Source organism: Pediculus humanus, genomic scaffold, assembly GCF_000006295.1.
Source record: "Pediculus humanus corporis 1103172107532 genomic scaffold, whole genome shotgun sequence".
In the NCBI taxonomy this organism is placed as follows: Eukaryota; Metazoa; Arthropoda; class Insecta; order Psocodea; family Pediculidae; genus Pediculus; species Pediculus humanus.
The window spans coordinates 1,231-21,427 of NW_002987148.1; the positions used below are offsets into that span (position 1 = coordinate 1,231).

Genomic DNA, 20,197 nt, shown 5'->3' on the forward strand with positions numbered 1-20,197 from the left:
TGACTGGGGAGGCGGTTACTCGGAATCACTGGAGCGTACTGTAACTGTTTTTAAAAATTATTTTAATTTCAAGGTTTTTTTTTTTTATAGAAAATTTTTAATATTGTTACCTTTTTGACAACTAAAGAAACGGTTGATTTTTTATGTCCTCTTTCTTCTTCATTATCACCAACCAAACATTTTATTGAATAATGAACTCCGAGTGGTTTTCCAGTACTTCCATCACCTAGTTGTAACGTTACAGAACTTGGAGAATTAACCTTAAGTGTAAAAAAAAATGAAAACTGTCTAGAAAAGACTTATGATTTTCTTTTTTCTTTTTTCAAGGTAAAATAAAAAAAATAAATTTTAGATTATGTAAGGTTTACATGAGTTGAGGGGAAGGAAAAATATCACGAACAAGATAATATTTTTGTAACGTTTTTTTTTTTTTTTTTTTTTTTTTACCCCGCCTATAAAATATCCATCATTAATAAGAAAATTAATCATTTAGACAGAAAAGAGAGAGAGAGAGAGAGAGAGAGAGAAAATATACAACCGATCGTCCTTCTTCGAAATAGTTATTATCATCATCATCATTATGGGTATCATCATTACGTGGGAAAAAATTAAAAATAAAATTTGACGAAAAAATTTAAACAAAAAAAAAAAACCCGATTCGAAAAAAAAAAAAAAATTATCAGACGAAGGGTCACAAAAATTATTATTATTATTATTACTAATAAATATAATTTTAAATTATATTATTAACGATTGATAAGGTTATCAAATTTCGATGTGATGATAACAAAAAAAAAAATTAATAAAGTTTTAGTCAATGGTAAAGCGTTCGAACGTACGAATCGTTTTTTTCGAAAGCCTAATAAATAAATAAATTTTTTATATTTAAAGGTCGCACGACGTTATTTATTATTTTTAAATTAATGACCTAATAAAGTTTAATTTTTTTTTGTTTGTTGTTTGTTGTGTGTGTGTCTAAAATTAACGGCAACAACAACAACATAAACAACGCGCAAAAAAAAATTAATAATTTTTTTTTCATTAAACGTTAGTAAAAGTGTGACATTAGCAACATTGACCCGGATAAGTAAAAAATTAAATTAATTAATTAATTACGACAACGTAATTTAACAGTAAGTAAATAATAAATTTTTTTTTTTTTTTGGTTTTTACCGGAAATTTAAAAGTGAACGGAAATGCATTCGTCGGAAATTTTTTTATCAATCTTTCTTGTACGGGTGTTAAATTTTCTTTATCGTAATTTCCTGGAACGATTTGTCCATTAACTAATATCAATTCTCTGCTGAATTTAAGTCCCATCACTTCATCTTCTTCTCTACCGAATCTGTAGGTTGTAGTGAGCTGGAAAAAAAAATTGTTTTAATTATAATTCGATAACAAAGAGAGAGAGAGAGAGAGGGGGGGGGATGAAACCTTATCGTACCTGTCCAAAAATTTTTTTACCCTGTAAATAATCATCTTCAACCACGACAATACCATCAATTGGATCCGTGTGATCTAAATGATCGATAAAATCTCGTTTTCCTAAATAAACCGTAATTTTACCTTTGAAACAAAAAAAATCAATAATAATAATAATAATAATAATAATAATAATAATAATTAAAATCGATTTAATAAAAAAAAAATGGCGTCGTTAATACCATTTGGTGTTGATTTTTTAAATACTTTTATAGCAGCAACGCACGTTAATAAAATAAGAGCTAACATGATGGAATATTATTATTATTAATTAATTAATTAATAAATAGAAACTTTTTATTTATTTTTGTTGAATAATACCACAGTAACAGTAACAAACAACAAAAATTCGTACAAACTCAACAAACAAACTGAAATAAAAAAAATATTTAAACCCGAATTTAAAACGCTTTAATTGGATTTTACTCCTTTGCTAATTTTTTTTTTTTTTTTTTTTTCAAATAGGATTTTCTACTTTAAAGACATTTATTATCATTATCATTATTTCTACTTTTTTTGTGGGGAGGTGGTAGGGGGAGGGGTTGACTCACGTAGGAAATTTTATTTATTTTTTTTTAAATTGCAATTAAAAAATTTTTTTTTTTTTTTAAATTTAAATTTATATCAACCGTTAAAAAAACATTTCGAAAGACAAAATTCTTTTTTTTTTTTTTGTTCTTTCGAATAATTTTTTCAAAAAAATTTTATTTTGAATTTATAGTCTATAAAAATTTGTAAATCCGTTAAAATGTTTCAAAATTTAAAAAAAATATAGCGCTATAAAAAAAAGTAAAAAAATTAAACGTTTTCGTTTAAAAAAAAATTATCAATGTCAAGGTAAATAATTAATTAACGAAACTGGTTTTGTTTGTTTGTTTTTTGTCTTTTTATAGTAATTTATAGTCGTTGTTTGTTATTATAAATAGATTATTATAGTTTTATAGCTTCGAGCTATAAAAATATACGCTCGGAAAAATATTCGAATAAATATATTTTAAAATAATAAAATTAAATTAAAACGAAGAATTATATCGATTTACGGTTACGAGTTTTCTTCTTTTTTTTTTTACGTAATAATAGATTTTAATTGATTTAAGCTGGGGGGAGGGGGAGAAAGGGTTGCGGAGAGATAGGGGAGGAAAGTGGGGCAGAGGGCAAAAGAAGTCGTACAACTTAAAAAAAAAAAAATTCGTTCGTCTTTTGCACCTACGCAAAAAAATAGTAATAATTGTTAATTTTTTTTTCTTTTATTACCTTTTTCAGGTATTATATTATATATTTCAGGTATTCAGGTTTAATTTAAATAAATAACAATGAAGAAAATAATAATAATAAAATTATTGATCGTTTGTTTGTTTGTTTTTAACTTAATGAATTTGGGTACGTGTAAGAAAAGGATAAAATATACGAATCTACCCGGTCAACCACCGAATATTCATCACGTCGTTAAAGAAAAAGAAAAAGGAAAATTCGAATGCGATGGAAATTTACCGGAAGAGGAAAAGAAAAAATGTCAAACGGCTGAAATAATAAAAGTACCCCTGAGATCACAGGAATGTCCGAAAAATCATAAAAAAGATGCAAAAGGAAGATGTCGGCCATCTTGGAATTAACGACAAAATTTGTTTATTTTTTTTTTTTTGGGGGCTGTGAACGAAATTGTGAGGCGATGCGAATTTTTTTTTTTTTTATTAAAAATTAAAAAAAAATTTTTTTATATTCGTGGAAGATGGCGATGAGATGTACAAAAGTAAAATTTGTAATTTCCCTGATTTTCATATCAGTGATAATAATAATAATTATTATTATTATTTATTTATTTATATTTTTTTCCGGGTCAAAAGTATTTCAATGTTAATTAAAAAAAAAAAAAAAATATTATCAGTATTTATTGTTATTGTTGATAAATTTCAAGCCTATTTGTTGTTTTTATTTAATATATTGTTGTAATTTATTTATTTTTATTATGTTGTTGAAATTGTTTAATTTTTTTCACTTGTGTTATTAATAATAATAATAATAATAATAATAATAATAATTTTGTTATTAAAATTAAAAAAAAAAGTTATTTAATTCGAATTATGTAATTCTTTTTATTATTTATTAATTTAATTTTTTACATAATTAGTTTATTAAAGAAAAAATAATATAATTTTATTAATTATAATGTATTGTTATTAATTAAAAATTTTTTAAAAAATTTCAATCGTACTTTAAATTTTAAAAAATTGGCGGGAAAAACCCGCAGCATTTAAACAAAAAAAAAAAAACAAAAAAAACAAAAAAACAAATTAAAACCAATCAAATTTTTATTAGACGGAAATTAATTGCAAATAAAATTGAAAATAAAATTTATTTATTTATTTATTTATTTATGTAACTATAATCTGGTTATTATTATATATTACATTAATAAATTTAAAAAAAAATAAAAATAAAACATTAAGCTATAGTAATAACAATAAAATATAGACTAAAAAGCAACAGAAAAAAAAAAAATTTAAAAACTTATCGTTATTATTATTATTATATATATATTTATTTAAATTTATTAAAAACAAAATAACAATTGATTATAATAAATAACGTGTGTTAATAATAAGTCACTTAAATTTTTTAAACATTTGCAACAAAAAGAGAAAGAAATTATATTATGTATATAGATAGATAAAAAATTGATATATTGAAGGCCTCTATATAAAAGATTGTTGTTGTACTAAGGCAAATCATTTATCTGATATTATTATTATTATTATTATTTTACTCTATTTATAAATAAATAAATTTTTCAACCTTTTAACATAATAATAATAATAATAAAATAAATAAGTTAAATAAAGAGCTTCTTTAATAATTAAAAAAATAAATAAAAAAAAAAAAATTTAAATTTTGAGCTGAACGAAAACAAACGTTTATTTTAATTAATTTAAAATAAAAATACGTGCATACGCACTTACATACTCTCTTACAAAAAGAAAACGCCTCCCCCCATTTCCCTCCTCCCCACCCCCCGATCAATCAATTTCGATTCGAAAATGACGTAATCAAAAACAAAATAAATAATAATAAACGGTCATTTTCGTCCGATTGTTTTTTTTTTTTTTTTTTTTTTAAATAAAATTTAAATTTAAAATGAAATCGTTCCAAAAATTAATAAATAAATAAATAAAAGTTAAATATTAATAATAAATAAAATTTATTAATAATAATAATTAATAATAATTTGAAATCAAAAAAAAAGAAATGAGAGAAAAATAATAAGGCACCATTTTTAAAATATAATTTGTTTATATTGGCAGTGCTCTAATTAATAAGGGTTATTATTATTAATAAATAAATTAATTAACATTTTTTTCCTTTTTATTATTATTATTATTTTTTTCTCGTAAGCTTATTTTATATATGTGATAATAATGACAAATTTTACAGCGTAAAAAATAAATAAATAAATAAATAAGAAGCTCTGCTGCGTTACCTTAGCAATTTATTATTATTATTTTTTTTTCCCTTTTTAAACGAATCACATTCTCTCCCTCCGTCTCTCTCTCTCTCTCTCTTTCTCTCCCTCCCTCTCTCTCTCTGTCTCTCACTATGATAAGATATTTTATCAGCAATAATAATAATAATAAATAATAATAACAACATATTAAAGTGTTAATTTATGATAAATAAATAATGGTACAGTAGTAGTAATAATAGTAATAGTAATAATAATAATAATAATAATAAAATATATCATACACCGCGTTAAAAAAAAAATGAAAAAAAAAAAAATAAACAGCAAAAGACAAAAAGAAAATAATAATAATGATAATAATAATGATAGTAAAATAAAATTACACAGCGATCGATTAATTTTTATTATCGGTTCGTTTTCTCCTATGAAAAGGCAACAACAATCCACAATAATTTTTTTTTTTTTATTAATATTATTAATAAATATTATTATTATTATTATTTCATTAATTTTTTTCCTATGCATAATAATTATTTTTATTATTATTAAAAATAAATAAATATAAATAAATAAATAAAATATGATAGATTTTAATCAACGTTACATTATTTAAAAAAAAAAAAAAAAATTTTTTTGTTCTTTCTTTTATCGAAACGGTAATTGATTGATTGATTAATTAATTAGTAATAATATTGAAAATAATAATAATAATATTATTCGTAAGGCGGTTCGATCATTCATCTTTTTTTTTTTTTAAATTTTTTTTATTTAGACGAAGGACGATGACGATGACGACACGGTTTTATAAATTATTTTTTGCGCACTCGTGGGACACGATTTTATTACTATTATTATTATCATTATCGTTATAAACATTATTATTATTATTACATTAATTTTTGTTTGGCGCATTCGGGGCAAATAATGTCGTCACCATCGGTTATGAATCCTCGTCCGACGAGGGACGTTTTACATGAAGCGCAAATGAAGCAGTCGTTGTGCCAATGCCTATCTTCGAATGAAATAAATCTTGTGCCTCCGATACCTTAAAGAGAAAAAATTACAGATAATAATAATACTAATAATGAAGAACATCGACGTTTATTTATTCATTTCAAAAGAAAAAAAAAAAAAAAGGAATGATGATGATGATGATGATAAAAAAGGTATGATACTACAACGACCGGTTTTCGCAAAGTCAGCCAACACGTACAAGTACCCACATTAATTATCACCTTCTCGTACCAAAAAGAAAAAGAAAAACAAATAATCTCATTCATCAAAGTCGAAAAAGCTCTCAAAACGTGAAACGACAGATTGTTATCATTATCACGTCATCGTACCTTATTTTAGTATTCTTTTCTCGTGCCTTAGAAAAAAAAAAAATGCAATTCTTTTTCCAATCTCTCTCCATCGCGTACATGTTATAAATGATTATTATTATTATTAAAAAAAAGAGAGAAAAAATTTACGAGAAAACCTTGAAAAATCAAATTTGCATTAATGAGAGAGAGAGAGAGAGAGATACAAGATAATAATAAAAAAAAAAAATCTCAGCATCATCTCCGGTCATGATTTTTTTGTTAAGACGAAGAAGGAAAGATTGGAATGATTGTGATTGTGATGGTGATGATGGTGATGGTGATGGTGATGGCGGCGACGACGATGGCGCACCACCACCATTCTTGTTCAAGAATTTATTTCATTCACGTACCGGTTATGGGTCTGCTGCATGCAGTGCATCTTTTGGCAAAAAGTTCGCCAAAGCAATCGGCACAATATGGCTTCTCATCTCGGCTGGTAAATCGTTGTCCAGCAAGTGAAGTGTTGCAATTCGTGCAAGTGAAACATTCGCGATGCCAAGGTTCGTTTTTGTACGTCACTCCTCCGCTTGTGATGATCTAAACAAAAAAAAAAAAAAAACGATTTCCGTGAAAAACAATAATAAATTTTTAGGTAGAAAGAAAGAGAGAGAAAGAGAGAGAGAGAGAGAGAGAGAGAGGGGGCGGAAAATCTGTCGCCACGTACCTTGTTACACTTGACGCAACGAGTCGCAAATTTTTCTTCGTAACAGGTAGCACAATAAATTTCTTGTTCTCTCGGTATGAAACTTTTCGTACCGATCGGAGTTTTGCACACGCAACAGCAGAAACATTTTTCGTGCCATTGTCTCGTCTTATATTCCATTTTTTTCGTACCTGAAAATAAAAAATAATAATAATAACAATAAAAATCATTCGTTTCCGTTTTCCCCCTCCCCACCCGCTTACGCTTTTTTAAAGTAATAAAAGAGTGAAAAATTAAAAAAATTTTTTTTCTCCTGGCATCTCCCCAAATAAATGCCTTAATTATAAAGCAACAGGTATCCTCCTCTTCATTAAATCACTTTCGGCAAATGAACGACATGGTAATAATAATAATAATAATTTAATTTTCTAGTGATTTTTCGCCATATGCAATTTCGGAAATTGCACGTTTGTCTTTTTTTCCCTCCCCTTTTTCTCTACTACGCCTTTCGTAAGCCTTGACATCTATCCTCCTTCCTTCCCTACCTCCCCCCCAATGTTTTTCTTCAATTATAAAAAAGGCATTTTCTTATCAAAACGACAATAATTTCAGGCAAAAGAGAAGAATGTTAAAAAAAAGTTGGAACTTCGTCACACACACACACAGTAAGCAGACAACCTTCGTCGCATGATTCAATCGACGTCGACGATTAAAAAAAAAAAAAAAAAAAAAAAAAAAAACTAAATATGGAGACCTAGATTAGACCTTATCATCCCACTGGATTCAATAAACTTATCTACTAATAATTTTTCTTAAATAGGAAAACGAGTGAAAAATTCGGTTGAATTCTAATTTGACACCAACGCCACCTCCATTTATAAATTAAATTTCCATTTTTTTATATTTTGCAACTTTTAAACTTTTATCAAATTTTCCCTTTCGAAATTATAAAAAAAAAAAAAAAAAAAAACTCAAAATGTCGTCGTAGATAAAAAATAAACCCGGGAAATTTTATCGTTTTTTTTTTTTTTTTTTGTTTACAAGTTCGTACGCAATTTTAATAGGGGGGGGTCCTTTCCTCCCACTTCCCCCCCCCCCCCCCAACAACATCAGGGTCAAAAAATAAAAAGTTCTCACGTAACACGGTTATTTCCGGTTATTTTAAAAAAAAGAAAATTTTTTTTTTCATTCGTAAACACTTTTCTTCGCATTTTTCACCCGCAAAAAAAAACCGGAAACGATTTTAAATTAATTTTCACGTCAAACGTTTCTCCAAATGATAAAAAAGAAGAAGAAAAAGCAGAAGAAAACGCGGCATTTCGTGTTTATTTATTTATTTTTTCGCGTTCGTCAAATTAATCAAGACTCGAAAAATAATCAACGCATTCATTATTATTATTATTATTGAATACATCGTTTAGTACGGGTTCGCTAATGAACGTACCTGGCGTAATTTTCGTCGAATCTCCCAATCGGCAAAGCCTACCCAATGCGCAATTAAATTTTTCAGGTTTCGTGTAATTATCGGGATTAAAAGAAGTCGATAAAATTGCGACATCTTCTCCTTTTTCTTTTGCTTTTCGTATCTCATCATCTCCCGTCGTTTTCGTTTTTGTTATTTTCAACGTTTTTTCCATTTTATTCGTTATGTAATCCGTCATTTTGAAAAAAAAAAAAAAACGAAACTTCAAACGCAACAAAAGATTAACCACAGAAAAAAAAAAATGAATCCGAATCAAATTCAGGTATAATTAAAATTAAATTTTTTTATGTCGTCGCCGCGATCGAAGAAAATAATAATAATAATAACACAATTGTGGAAAAACTTTTTAAAAACAAACGATGAAAATAAAACGACACCTGTATGCAACATTCACGCGGAGACAAATGAATCGTATAACTCAGGTACGATACCGTGGGATGAGACTTAAGTACTGTCGAAAGACCTTCCAATCCAAGTTCGTGGTTTCAGACTCGTTTTTCGCGATGACTCAAATCATGTTAAAAAAAAACTGTGGGCGATAGCGCCATTTTTTTTTTTTTCCATGTGCCTGCCTTTCATACCCCATTCTACGATTGTTTAAATAATTAAATAATTTTAAATCGCGCCTAAAAAAAAAATTTTTTTTTTAAATGTCGATTTTATTTTGCAACCGAATAATTCCTTCTTCTTCTTCTTACTCTTACTTTCACGTAAATCCATCTTTTTGATTTTAAAATCATTATCATTATTAATTTTATCCTTCTATTTAATTAATAATAAAAAGAACCTTCGGACGAGTAACGATCGTTATTGAAAAAATTATTTTATTCAAATTTGGCATTGTTTTGTCTTTCGAATTATATCAACGATTATTAATTATTTCTGGAATCATTTCGAATTTTCACGCCTGCTTTTGTCTTCCAGCCTGGAAGCCTCACATTATACTTCCTTAGGAAAAACAAAAATAATAAAAGACCTGAAATTGTAACCTTAAAACTCGTAGGACGAATGAGGTAATTGTCCCAATTAGTTTAAATCGACCTATTTATTTTCCAAATAAGGATTCCAATTTTATAATTAGACTTCCATGTGTGCGTTTATCACGAGGGGGGAAAACCTTAAAAAAAAAGGAACGAACCTAAATATTAATCACGTGATCGAAACGGGGGAAGAATGGAAAAATAATTGAGGATAAAGGGTAATTCCGAAATCGAAATATGATCGATTACGTTCGTAAAAAAAAAAAAAATCGAAATTATTTCAATAAGTACGGAATTAATTAAGGACGACAAAAAAGGTGCGGTCACGTAATAAAGGAAGAGGAAATGAAAAACAAGGTAGACACAAAGTGTCACACAATTCATACCTGAGCCTATTCGATCTCTTGGATTGGGAATTACTTTTTCCACGAGGGGCAACAATAAAAATTTTCATTTTAAAATGTTTTTTTTTTTTTTCAATGCGCAAAAGCACAACTCGTTTTAATGTTAAACCTACCCCCCCCCACACCAAACACTCCTACCAACTTTTCGAAATTTCCCCTCGTAAATAATTTTTTTTTTTTTTCCGTTTGAAAATTTAAAATGGATCATTCACAATTCATTCATTCATTCATTCATTTGTTTTTACCGCAAAACAATACGAGCAAAATAACAAAAGAAATTAAAAAAACAATCAAAGAATTGTAGCTTTTCTAATAATAATAATAAAAACAACAGAAACAACAACAGACTTTTCCGTTGTTGTTGTTTTTACAAAAACTTTCCAAAAATAAATTAATTAGTAAACAACTAATTATAAAAAAACGTTAGCCAAAAGAAAATTCGTACAACATCACCGTCCGCCATTTTTTTGCGAAAAAAAAAAAAAAAAAAAAATTTAATGAAAAAATATATCTAGAATTCTTTCCAACATGTTTTTTTTAAATTTCTCCTTGGTAGTTGCTTGTTTTAATCTTTTACATTATAAATAAGTTCGAAATTTTCTCTCTCTCTCTCTACGTATAAAACTTGCCTATCTCAATTCGGTTGATGATGTAACACATTATTTAAAACCATCTTTTTATTCACCTTGACTTTTATCGCATTAAAAAAAAAAAGAAAATCGAAGTTTTTATACGAGACGTTGCCGCATTGCAAAAAAAATCCCCCATTTCATCCCCCTCCACCCTCCCCCGTTAAATTTTTTAATGGATTTTTATTTTTAAAATCATTCGAGGAGTAATAAATAATTTAATTATTTAAACAACAACAACAAACAACAACAACCCTTTCTCCCTCACACAAATTAAGTTTTTTTTTAAACATTCGTCAAAACATAATAAAAACATAAATTATGTTGTTATTGTTCAATGTAAAATTTCATTCGTCAATATGGCGCTTTTATATGAACATAAATAGCAACTTCCTCCCCCCCATCCCCCCTATTTTTTTTGACGAGATATTTCCAACATACAGTCCTACTTTTCCGACTACATAATGACAATATTATCCGGATTTAAGTAAAATATTAATTATCGTGGGTGTTCGTTCGTTCGCATGCACAATTCCCGGGTAATGGAAAAAGGAAAATCTTTTGTCATCATGGCGGGTAATATAACGGTGACATAAAAAAAGGACTTCTTGTTCTATTTTATCGAAAAGGTAAACGGGAACAAAAAAAAAAAAAAAAAAAATCTTTTCATAAAAAAAAGAAAAATCTTTTCATCGAGCGTGCCGATGATTTTTCATTTTTTTTTTTTTCTAAAATTTCTTCGCTGACATTTTATATTAAAAAGGCAAAAAAAAAAAAAAAGAAAAAAAAGGGGAAAGAAAGACAAAAGATTTTTCCTTTTTTCCACGGTGAGGGGGGGGGAGTTTTCATAAATAAAAAAGGTTTTAGATAGAGGTCGCGTTTTTAGGTCATATACATACTTTCATTGTCATCATCATCATCATCATGTGCAAAAGGTTGCTTTCGCATTTGTTTGTTTTGATGATGGCGATGAAAACGATTAAAACGTGACTTCTTTCGTTTAAAATCAGTTGTGAAAGGTTCAATTTTTAACCTTTCGAAGGTAAAAAAAAAAAAAAAATTAATATGTAATTTACCTGCACGGAATATTTCACCACAGCCATCGCATCTGGATGCAAATTGGGCGTCGTAGCATCCTCCGCAGTAAATTTTTTCGGATTTAGATCCAAATTGTTTGTCGACGAGGCTCACGCGGCACTTGTTACATAAGAAACAAGCTTCGTGCCAATGTTTGTCTTTGTACGACAAATCCTGTAAAAATATTATTACACGTGTATGAATTTAAAATGCGATCATTTCATTTTTAAAACCTCAATTTCAGATAATTTGAAAAAAAAAAAGGCACACATGATAATCACCTTAGAATCAATGCCAATTATTTTATTGCATTCTTCGCAAACGTTGGCAAAAACGCTTTCGTAGCATTTAATACAATAAGGATGTTCATCCCTAAGAACGTAACGTTGACCGGTCAAAGCTTCGTCACATTGCCAGCAAGAAAAGTGACCGCTGTGCCAGTCTTTGGACATGGCCTTAGTATATTCACCGCTGAAAATGAGCTGGAAAAAACAAAAAAAAATTTTATTATTATTATTATTATTATTACTTATCGTAAAACAAACGAGTCCGAATCATCGGATTTTTCCCAAAGTCACACATTAATTAGTTTCAACAACAACAACAACAACTGTAGCAAGCACAAATAATTTATTTTCATGTTAAATTAAATAACTATTAATTTTATTTCTTTAATAGAAAAAATAAATAAATAAAATCAATTGGCTTGAATTTTACAAATGAAATCATTCGTAAATTGATTAATTTCTCTTTGGTTATAGCATATTTAAAAAGAAAAAATCCGGCGCAACAATTTATTTTATTTTTTTTACAAGTCTGATTTTGAGATTTATTTTATTTCATGTGCACCCTCATGTCCTCTTGTCCTCTTTCTTATCAATTGATTTAGCCAAAAAAAAAAAGGTTCGGGAATGTGTTTAGACTTGTATAATCTGTCGCTTGGCATTTTATGGGAGTGCAACAAAAAAAAAAAAAAAATCATGTTTGTTTGTAAATTTTATGCAAAATTTTTCGTGTTTCCAATCAAATTGAAAAACCGGTAATCAGGGTCAGTAATATTCTGTATAGTTTTTCAGACCTTTTTAAATGTGTTTGTTTGTTTGTTTGTTTTATTAGGAGACGCATAAGCAAAATAAAAAAAAAAAAATTGTTAATTTTGCCAAGTAATTAAAATGTTTACCGTAAAAAATTAAACCAGGGGTACTGCCTGATTGTCATTTATTTATATAAAACGTTCGGCAAATTTTTTCCTTTTTTTTTCTCCCTCTCTCTCTCTTTCTCTCTCACACTCCCCTCCCCCCATTCTGGCTCACAAAAAAAAAAAAAAAAGGAAAAAAATTATGCCGAAACAACACAATCAGGCATTTATATATATATAAATATATACCCCTGGTCGTGGGTGAGTGCCCTGTTCTCCTTGTCCAATTCGGTGATAGTTACATCAGAATTCTGATCCGTACTTTCGCGCCTTTTCGACGTGACTTTCTTCACTTTTCGAACCTTACGTTCCGTTATTTGCATTTGTACGTCAACGTCCGCCATTTTTATTCTTTTATTTTTTTTTTTTTTACGTATTAATTTGTATCAACACCTACGATGATCACGGGATGAAAAAAATAATTTTTAAATAAGATGATGTGATGAATAATGAGTTTGTGTGTGTGTGTGCGTATGTGCGTATACTAATACCGTGGTGTTTTTTCTCTTGCAAAATAACGTGTAATTAATATATTTTAATTTATGTATGATTCGGTGGCAAATGAAAAATTTAACATATTGAAAAAATCGACCGTTCGTTTTATTATTATTATTATTATTTCGCAAGAGAAAAACCAAAAAACAATAAAATATATATATAAATAAAACTTTGTGTATGTAAACAAAACAAAATCGATTCATTAACATTTAACTACGTTATAGATATACAAAAAAAAAAAGTTACAGAACCGTAAAGATAAAAATAGATTTTGTGCATAGTAATAATAATAATAATAATTTCAACTGGAATAATTCCAACAATTTTAAAAAGTAAAACATATGGGAAACGAAATTTCCCCCCTCGTCCCCTCTTCCCTCGTCAATAAACCCTTAATAACAAATGTTACATTTTATTCGTGTTCGAATTTTTTTTTAAAAAAAAAACAAAATTTTTTCTTTTATTTCTTTTCCTTACGATTTTCCGATTTTCCGAAACGAAAAAAAAAAAGTTGAAAATTTTTATTTTCAATGTCAATCCCTAATTCCACGACTTTTTTAACCGACAACAAATATTAACGACAACAACAAATAATCCCTTTAAAAAAAAAAAAATAAAAAAAAAAACCAAAAAGTTAATGAATCGATGTTTCGTGTGCAAAAAAATTTTTTTTAATAAAAATTAAATCGACTTATTATTATTATAAATAAACACACACTACAACTAACTACAATTTTTTTTATTTATTTAAAATAATAATAAATCAATTAAATAATTTTAATTAATAAAAAAAAAATTATTCAATCGATTATTTTTCCTTTCGACGACACTTTTAAATCACAATCATCAAAATAAAAATAAATAATAAAATTTTAAATAATAATAATAACAATAATGATTATTATTATTAAATTAAATTTAAATTTAAATTCGAAAAAAAAAATTAAATAAAATTAAATTGAATAAATTAAATTAAATAAATAAAATAAATAAAAAAAAAAAAAATTACAATTTAAAATCACTTCGACACCGGAGCAAACACTGAACAAAACTACTTTACAATTATTAATTTTTTTTTTTTTTTTTCTTTTTGTTTTCTTTTTTTGTATCCGCGTGAGTGTATGTGCGTGCGTTCGTTTGTGCGTGTGTATGTGTATATGCGTGAGCGTGTGAAAAAATTTATTTAATTTAATATTTTTTTTTAAAAAAACGAAAAATTCTATTTCGCTTACACAAAAAAAAACTTTCTCGGAATAAATTTTCGGTATATCGTAAATCCAGCCGCGTGTGTGTGTGTGTGTGTACAGAAAGAGAAGGATAATAGAAAGATTGGTAAGGTTGAACAGAGACGAAAACACTGTTTTTTTTTTTTTTTTTTTTTTTTCAACTCGAATCTTTAGCTTACGAAGGATTAAAATTTAAAACGAGATATCGAACCGACAGGACGTCAGTGACGATTCGCCGCTGGCTCGTCACAACAACCCAAAAATAGTTCGCCGAAAAAATATTAAATTAATTTTTTTTCTTTTCTTTTTTCTTTTCGTTTCTTTTCATTTTTTTTTTTTTTTTTTTTCATAATATTTTCTCATTTGATCGGACCGCGTTACGCACTCACACACCATTTCGATCTCCCCATATCATTTCTATATTATCATCCCGCATGTTAACAAAATCCGTTTTAATATACGCGCATACATTCCGTCCGAACACGTACGTACAAAATCAAATAAAAACTTTTCAAACGTTTCGAACCATTTTCTTACATTTTCTTTTTTTTTCCAGCCATTTTTTTTTTTTTTTTTTCACATTTTTCAAAAGGATGTCAAACACACGATCGCATAAGTTTTAATAATTATTATTCCGAACCATTATTTATTCCATTTATTTCAATTTTAACGGAATAGAAAATAATAAAAAATTGTTACGGTGCCTTTACAAAAAACAGGTATCATTTATTTTTTTTTTTTTTTTAATAAATTTATTATCATCATCGAATTTAATTACACGTATTAATCAACGATTGATAATTAATATGGGGGGGGGGAAAGAGAGAGACAGAGAGAGAGAGAAAACATTAACCGCGGGTAACTCCACAACGTATTCGAATTCGGATGGAAAAACTCGAAGAATTTTTTTCTTTTTTTTTTTCCAGTCGAAAAAAAATAATAACCTAACGAGTAAACCATTGACGCCATTTTAAAATTCTCCAAATTTAACTATAATAATAATAATAATAATAATTAATTTTTGGTATGAGGAAATGAAAAAACCATCGAGCGATTTAACAACACCTTTTAACGTTTTTTCTTCGATTCGATCGAATATTCTCCAACTACTTCCGGTAAAATTTACAACGAAATTTATTTTCTCACCATTGTAACGTCATTCAGTCAATCTCTTATTATTATTATCATTATTATTTATTCTCAAAAAAAAAAAACCCAAAAAGTGACACAAAGTTCGTTTCCTTTTCCGATCGTTACAAATTTTACCACAAATGCATTCTAATCCGGATTAGATTTATTCATCATTTAATCACTACAAACCATATTTAAAAATAAAAGAGAGAGAGAGAGAAAGAGAGAGAGAGAGACAAAGTTATTGAAAGGATTTCGGCATTTTCCGTCAGAAAAAAAAAAAATATCCCTTTTTTCAAATAACGAACGTATCTAATTTTTTTTTTTTTTTTAATTAATAATCGGTCGTTAAAAACGGGATTAAATATAATCCCTCCAATTCCCTTTAGTCAAAAATTCTGGAGATGATTGATTGAGAGTTTTAGTCATTAATTAAATAAATTTAAATTTTAAAAAATATATAAAAATAAATATATATCAGTTTATAATTAATTTCCTTTCTCCCAAAAGACAAGATAAAGACAAAAGGAGAAATAGACAGGAAATGAAAGAGAGAGAGAGAGAGAGACTGTGTGCGTGTGTGTGCGCGCGCGTGTTTGTCGTGATAAAAGATGAAAAAAAAAAAAAATGATGATGATGATGATGATGATGATGATAAAGAAAACCTGTGACGCAACAACACAGGATGTTTAAAAATAATTCGAAATATTTTTTTTTTTTTTTTTTGTTTTTATTTCCTTTTATTTTTTTTTATTTTTAAATTTTCAATGTCAATGCGAGAAAGCATCAAAAACAAAATAAAATCCGTTCGAACGTTCTGGAAAGCACGTCGTTAAATGTCTTGACGAATGCTTGAAATGCTTTCGCGGTTAACCGTTCGAAACCGGGAAAGTTAATGAAGAAAATAAAAAAAAAAATGAAAAAAAAAAAATTAGTTTTTAGTTAAAATATCGGCATGTTCGTTCGTGCTTTTTTTTCTTTGTATTATTATTATTATCATCATCCGGAAATCAATCATTCGTTGATAAATTAACTTCGTTATTACGTTCCACATCCTACAAAAGAAAGAAAAAAAAAGGCTTGAAAAGCCTTGCAAAAGAAAAGAAGAAAAAAAAAGAAAAACGTGGAAATAGAAAATAAAAAAATAAGAGAAGTGCACATCCACGTATAGTTTTCCTCCGACAACAAAATGGCGGACGAAGATCATTCGCTTACCCAAAATGCTTTAGGTTCTTCGCATCGTTCAGGTTCGCATGTTTCGTACTTGATTGACGTTGATAATGATGATAATGATTCGTTTTTATTCGGATTCTCGTCATCGTTTTTGCTCACGATTGAATTTACAATTTTTCTGTCGCCATTTTTATTTTCCACCATGTTTTCCACCGATTTTTTATCTGAACTTCGTGGTATGGAATTCAATGAAATGTCTTGTTCTTTTTCCAAAACCACGGAATCTTTTAAAATACAAACTTCTTCGACTGTTGCCTTATCAGTCGTCTTTGTCGATTCCACATTGTCATCACCGTTTTTTTCAACGTTTAATTTTTCAGATTGTTTTGATTCCGAATTTAAATCATTTTTAATTTCATCAGATGCTTTTTCCATTTTTCCGGTTGTCGTTTCGTCACGTGAGCTTTCCGGAGAAATTAAATTAGAAAAATCATCTTTCACGCAGTTTTCATCTTGTGATGATGGTTCAGCAGTTACGTTTTCTAAATTAATTATCTCCGCTGGAATCTTGTGCGCATTTTTGATAACTTCCTCCATTATGGTCTTATCATTATTGTTATCATTTTTTTCTTTGACTGTATCTTCATCATCTTCCATCTCATCTTTTTTTTCTTCGGGTCTCTTTTCTAGTAAATTATCGGTCGTTTCTTTATTTTTTTCTTCCTGTTTTTCTTTTTCATCTTTTCTTTCTGTTTCGGTAATCATTTCTAACTCAGGATTAGACGAATTTAAAACAACTTTTTCCTCTTTATGTAATTTTGGCTCCACGATCGATTTATCTTTTTCCGTTTCTTTGTGATTGCTAAATTCTTTTTCTAATTCAAATTTAATATCATCGTCATTTTTTCCTACAATCTCCTCATCTTCGTATTCTTCTTCCTCGACGATTTCTTCATCTTCGTATTCTTCTTCCTCAACGATTTCTTCATTTTCGTATTCTTCTTCCTCGACGATTTCTTCATTTTCTAATTCTTTTTCCGCATTATCCTTGTCTTTTAATTTTTTATTTTCTACAACATTTTTGTCTTCTACTTCTTCTTTCTCAACGATTCTTTTGTCTTCATATTTTTCTTTTACAATCTTCTCATCTTCTACTTCTTCTTCCACGATCTCTTCGTCTTCTACTTCCTCTTCTTCCACGACCTCCCCGTCTTCTACTTCTTCTTCTACAATTTCCTCATCCTCTACTTCTTCTTCTACAATCTCCTCATCCTCAACTTCCTCTTCCACAATTTCCTCGTCTTCAACTTCTTCTTCCACGATCCCCTCGTCTTCCATTTGTTTTTCTACCTTTAATTCTTCTTTTACTTTTTCCTTCACGATTTCATTTTCTAACGTTACTTCATCTTTAACTTCCGGTTCTTTTTTTTCCTTAAGTAAATTCTCGCCTTGAACGATTTCATTTTCTTTTTCCATTTTACTAGGGATTTTATTTTCCGTATCGTCGGCATTTTCGGTTAAACTATCCATAATTTCGTTGGACCCTTCAATAGTTTTGTCTAAATCATTGCATTCATCATCAGGTTCGATTATTTCTTGGATTTTCGACCCGGAAAAATTTTCATTTAAATTAGAGTTTAATTTTTTATTTACTTTTTCCGAGACCTTGTTTTCGGGAACGTTTACCATCGGCCTTGAATTTTCTAATGGCATCTTAATCGTTTCATTTTTATCATTATCAACGAACCCATTGTTTTTTGTCATTATTGATGTAATCATTGGGAGTAAACTGCGAATATCATTGAAACATTCATTTACAAGTCGATCTGCCAACTCTTGGTGAACCCGTAAAATAGGCTCGTCGTTGAATTCGACGTTTGTTGACGTATTTTCATTTTGACATTTGACATCATCGTTTACAACAGGAAAACGATCCTGCGTTTCTGGCAAATATTCTGATTTTTCAATCGAATCAGGTACGTCGTTTGAATTTGTCACGACGACCGAAGATTTCGTGCCAACGTCATACAATTCGTCTGATTGAATTTGCGTGACGTTTTCAAGGCTGCTATAAATATTTTCAAAAATATCGTCCACGGATTCGTCGACATCATCATCATCATCGCCGTCGTTGTTGTTGTCGTCCTCGAGTTCCCTCCTCGTATTATTTAAAATTTCATTGATGGATTTATCCAAGGGAATCGATGTATCAGCTGACGGTTTATTAATAGACTTTGTCGTTTGTTTTGCTTTATTAGAATCAGGCTCTTTTCTGACATTTTTTATTACATTACTCTTATTACTTGCATTGATTTTTTCTTTGACTAAATCAACGGCAGAAATTATCGATCCATCGGATTTTAACAAATTAGAAGAATTTAAACTGGGAATGGTTTTTACTTCGAACGATGAAATTTTTTCTTTAATCGATTTCGGTCTTTCAACATCGTCGTTATTTTGCACATCGTCAATCGTTTCTCGGTCGACGGTTTTATTATTATTATTATTATTGTTGTTATCACTAGGTGATTTTTTTAAATCAGTCAAATCTGATTTGCGACTTTCGTTTTCCGCCAAAATTTTTTCAACGGCATTTACTTCTTTATCCCCAACCGATGCTCCGACATTTTGCTTGGCTTTTGTCGTCGGGGCGTTGACAACCTCGTGGGAAACATTCGTCCGAATAATTTTCTCATCGACATTATCGTCATTTTCATTATCGAACAAGCTATCAAATTCTTTCGCGGCAGCTTCCGTGTCTAAATCACCGACTTCATCTTCGATGTTAACTTCTTCTATGGTTTCGATGGCAAGTTCGTTTAATATTTTACTTATTTCAAAATCTTCTTTCGTGGGAACATATTCAGGCATGCTATACGAACGGGATACTTTTCCCTTTTTAGGCTGATCCAAATGCCTTTTGACGATGTCGATTTTTTCAGAGTTTTCAAGTTTTTTATTCGGTTTTCTCTCCGACGAGGTGATTTTCTTGATTTCACGTTTCGAAAACGATTCATCGTAATCTCGAACGATGGATTCGTCGAAGGAAACAAATGTTTTATTCAATTTATATTCTCCTCCTTTCGAAAATAATTTAAATTTACTTTTTGTGTACTCGAAAATAGTCGAACCTCTACGTACGTTTTCGTAAATGTTCGTTGATAATAAAACACCATTTTGAAAATGCTCGAAGCAACTAAATGCTTCAATAACACCCACGCAAACAATTAAAATAGATATCACGAGACCCATTTTAAAAAAATTTTTTTTTTTTTATTACCGATCGTGATTTCGCCGACCAAAAAATAGAAAAAAAAAGTTCAGACTCTTGTTTTTTTCGAAATCGAAAAAAATATTTTTCTCATTTTTTTTTTGTATTTTCGAAAACAATTTCACGATAAAATAAAAAACTGTGACACTTTAAATCGACTCGTTAACATGTATATATACAA

The 20,197-nt window shown here is 28.4% G+C and overlaps 5 protein-coding genes across 5 annotated transcripts in view; 1 reads left to right on the forward strand and 4 right to left on the reverse strand.

Annotated features, from left to right (window-relative positions):
• Phum_PHUM182860 (phosrestin I, putative) overlaps positions 1-1,731 on the reverse strand; it is a gene marked incomplete at both ends in the record, with an annotated part of 2,728 nt that extends 997 nt beyond the window's left edge. The window contains 5 exons of the mRNA XM_002425170.1: positions 20-38; positions 111-260; positions 1,174-1,362; positions 1,445-1,566; positions 1,665-1,731. Coding sequence (XP_002425215.1) covers positions 20-38; positions 111-260; positions 1,174-1,362; positions 1,445-1,566; positions 1,665-1,731 — 547 coding nt within the window. The remainder of the gene's footprint in view (positions 1-19; positions 39-110; positions 261-1,173; positions 1,363-1,444; positions 1,567-1,664) is intronic.
• Positions 1,732-2,311: 580 nt separating this feature from the next.
• On the forward strand, positions 2,312-3,095 carry Phum_PHUM182970 (uncharacterized protein; the record flags this gene model as incomplete). The annotated part of the gene is made up of 2 exons (XM_002425171.1): positions 2,312-2,319; positions 2,879-3,095. 2 exons carry the CDS (start codon positions 2,312-2,314, stop codon positions 3,093-3,095), a joined length of 225 nt encoding a protein of 74 aa, XP_002425216.1.
• Positions 3,096-5,879: 2,784 nt separating this feature from the next.
• On the reverse strand, positions 5,880-8,607 carry Phum_PHUM182980 (limpet, putative; the record flags this gene model as incomplete). Its single annotated transcript, XM_002425172.1, has 5 exons — positions 5,880-5,984; positions 6,601-6,623; positions 6,654-6,840; positions 6,968-7,137; positions 8,391-8,607. 5 exons carry the CDS (start codon positions 8,605-8,607, stop codon positions 5,880-5,882), a joined length of 702 nt encoding a protein of 233 aa, XP_002425217.1.
• Positions 8,608-11,421: 2,814 nt separating this feature from the next.
• Phum_PHUM182990 (limpet, putative) lies at positions 11,422-12,248 on the reverse strand (the record flags this gene model as incomplete). The annotated part of the gene is made up of 4 exons (XM_002425173.1): positions 11,422-11,435; positions 11,537-11,693; positions 11,801-12,001; positions 12,237-12,248. 4 exons carry the CDS (start codon positions 12,246-12,248, stop codon positions 11,422-11,424), a joined length of 384 nt encoding a protein of 127 aa, XP_002425218.1.
• A 4,527-nt stretch (positions 12,249-16,775) lies between these two features.
• Phum_PHUM183000 (Nuclease sbcCD subunit C, putative) lies at positions 16,776-19,921 on the reverse strand (the record flags this gene model as incomplete). The annotated part of the gene is made up of 3 exons (XM_002425174.1): positions 16,776-17,653; positions 18,227-19,825; positions 19,861-19,921. The coding sequence occupies 3 exons, from the start codon at positions 19,919-19,921 to the stop codon at positions 16,776-16,778; spliced, it is 2,538 nt and encodes an 845-aa protein (XP_002425219.1).
• Positions 19,922-20,197: the final 276 nt, after the last annotated feature.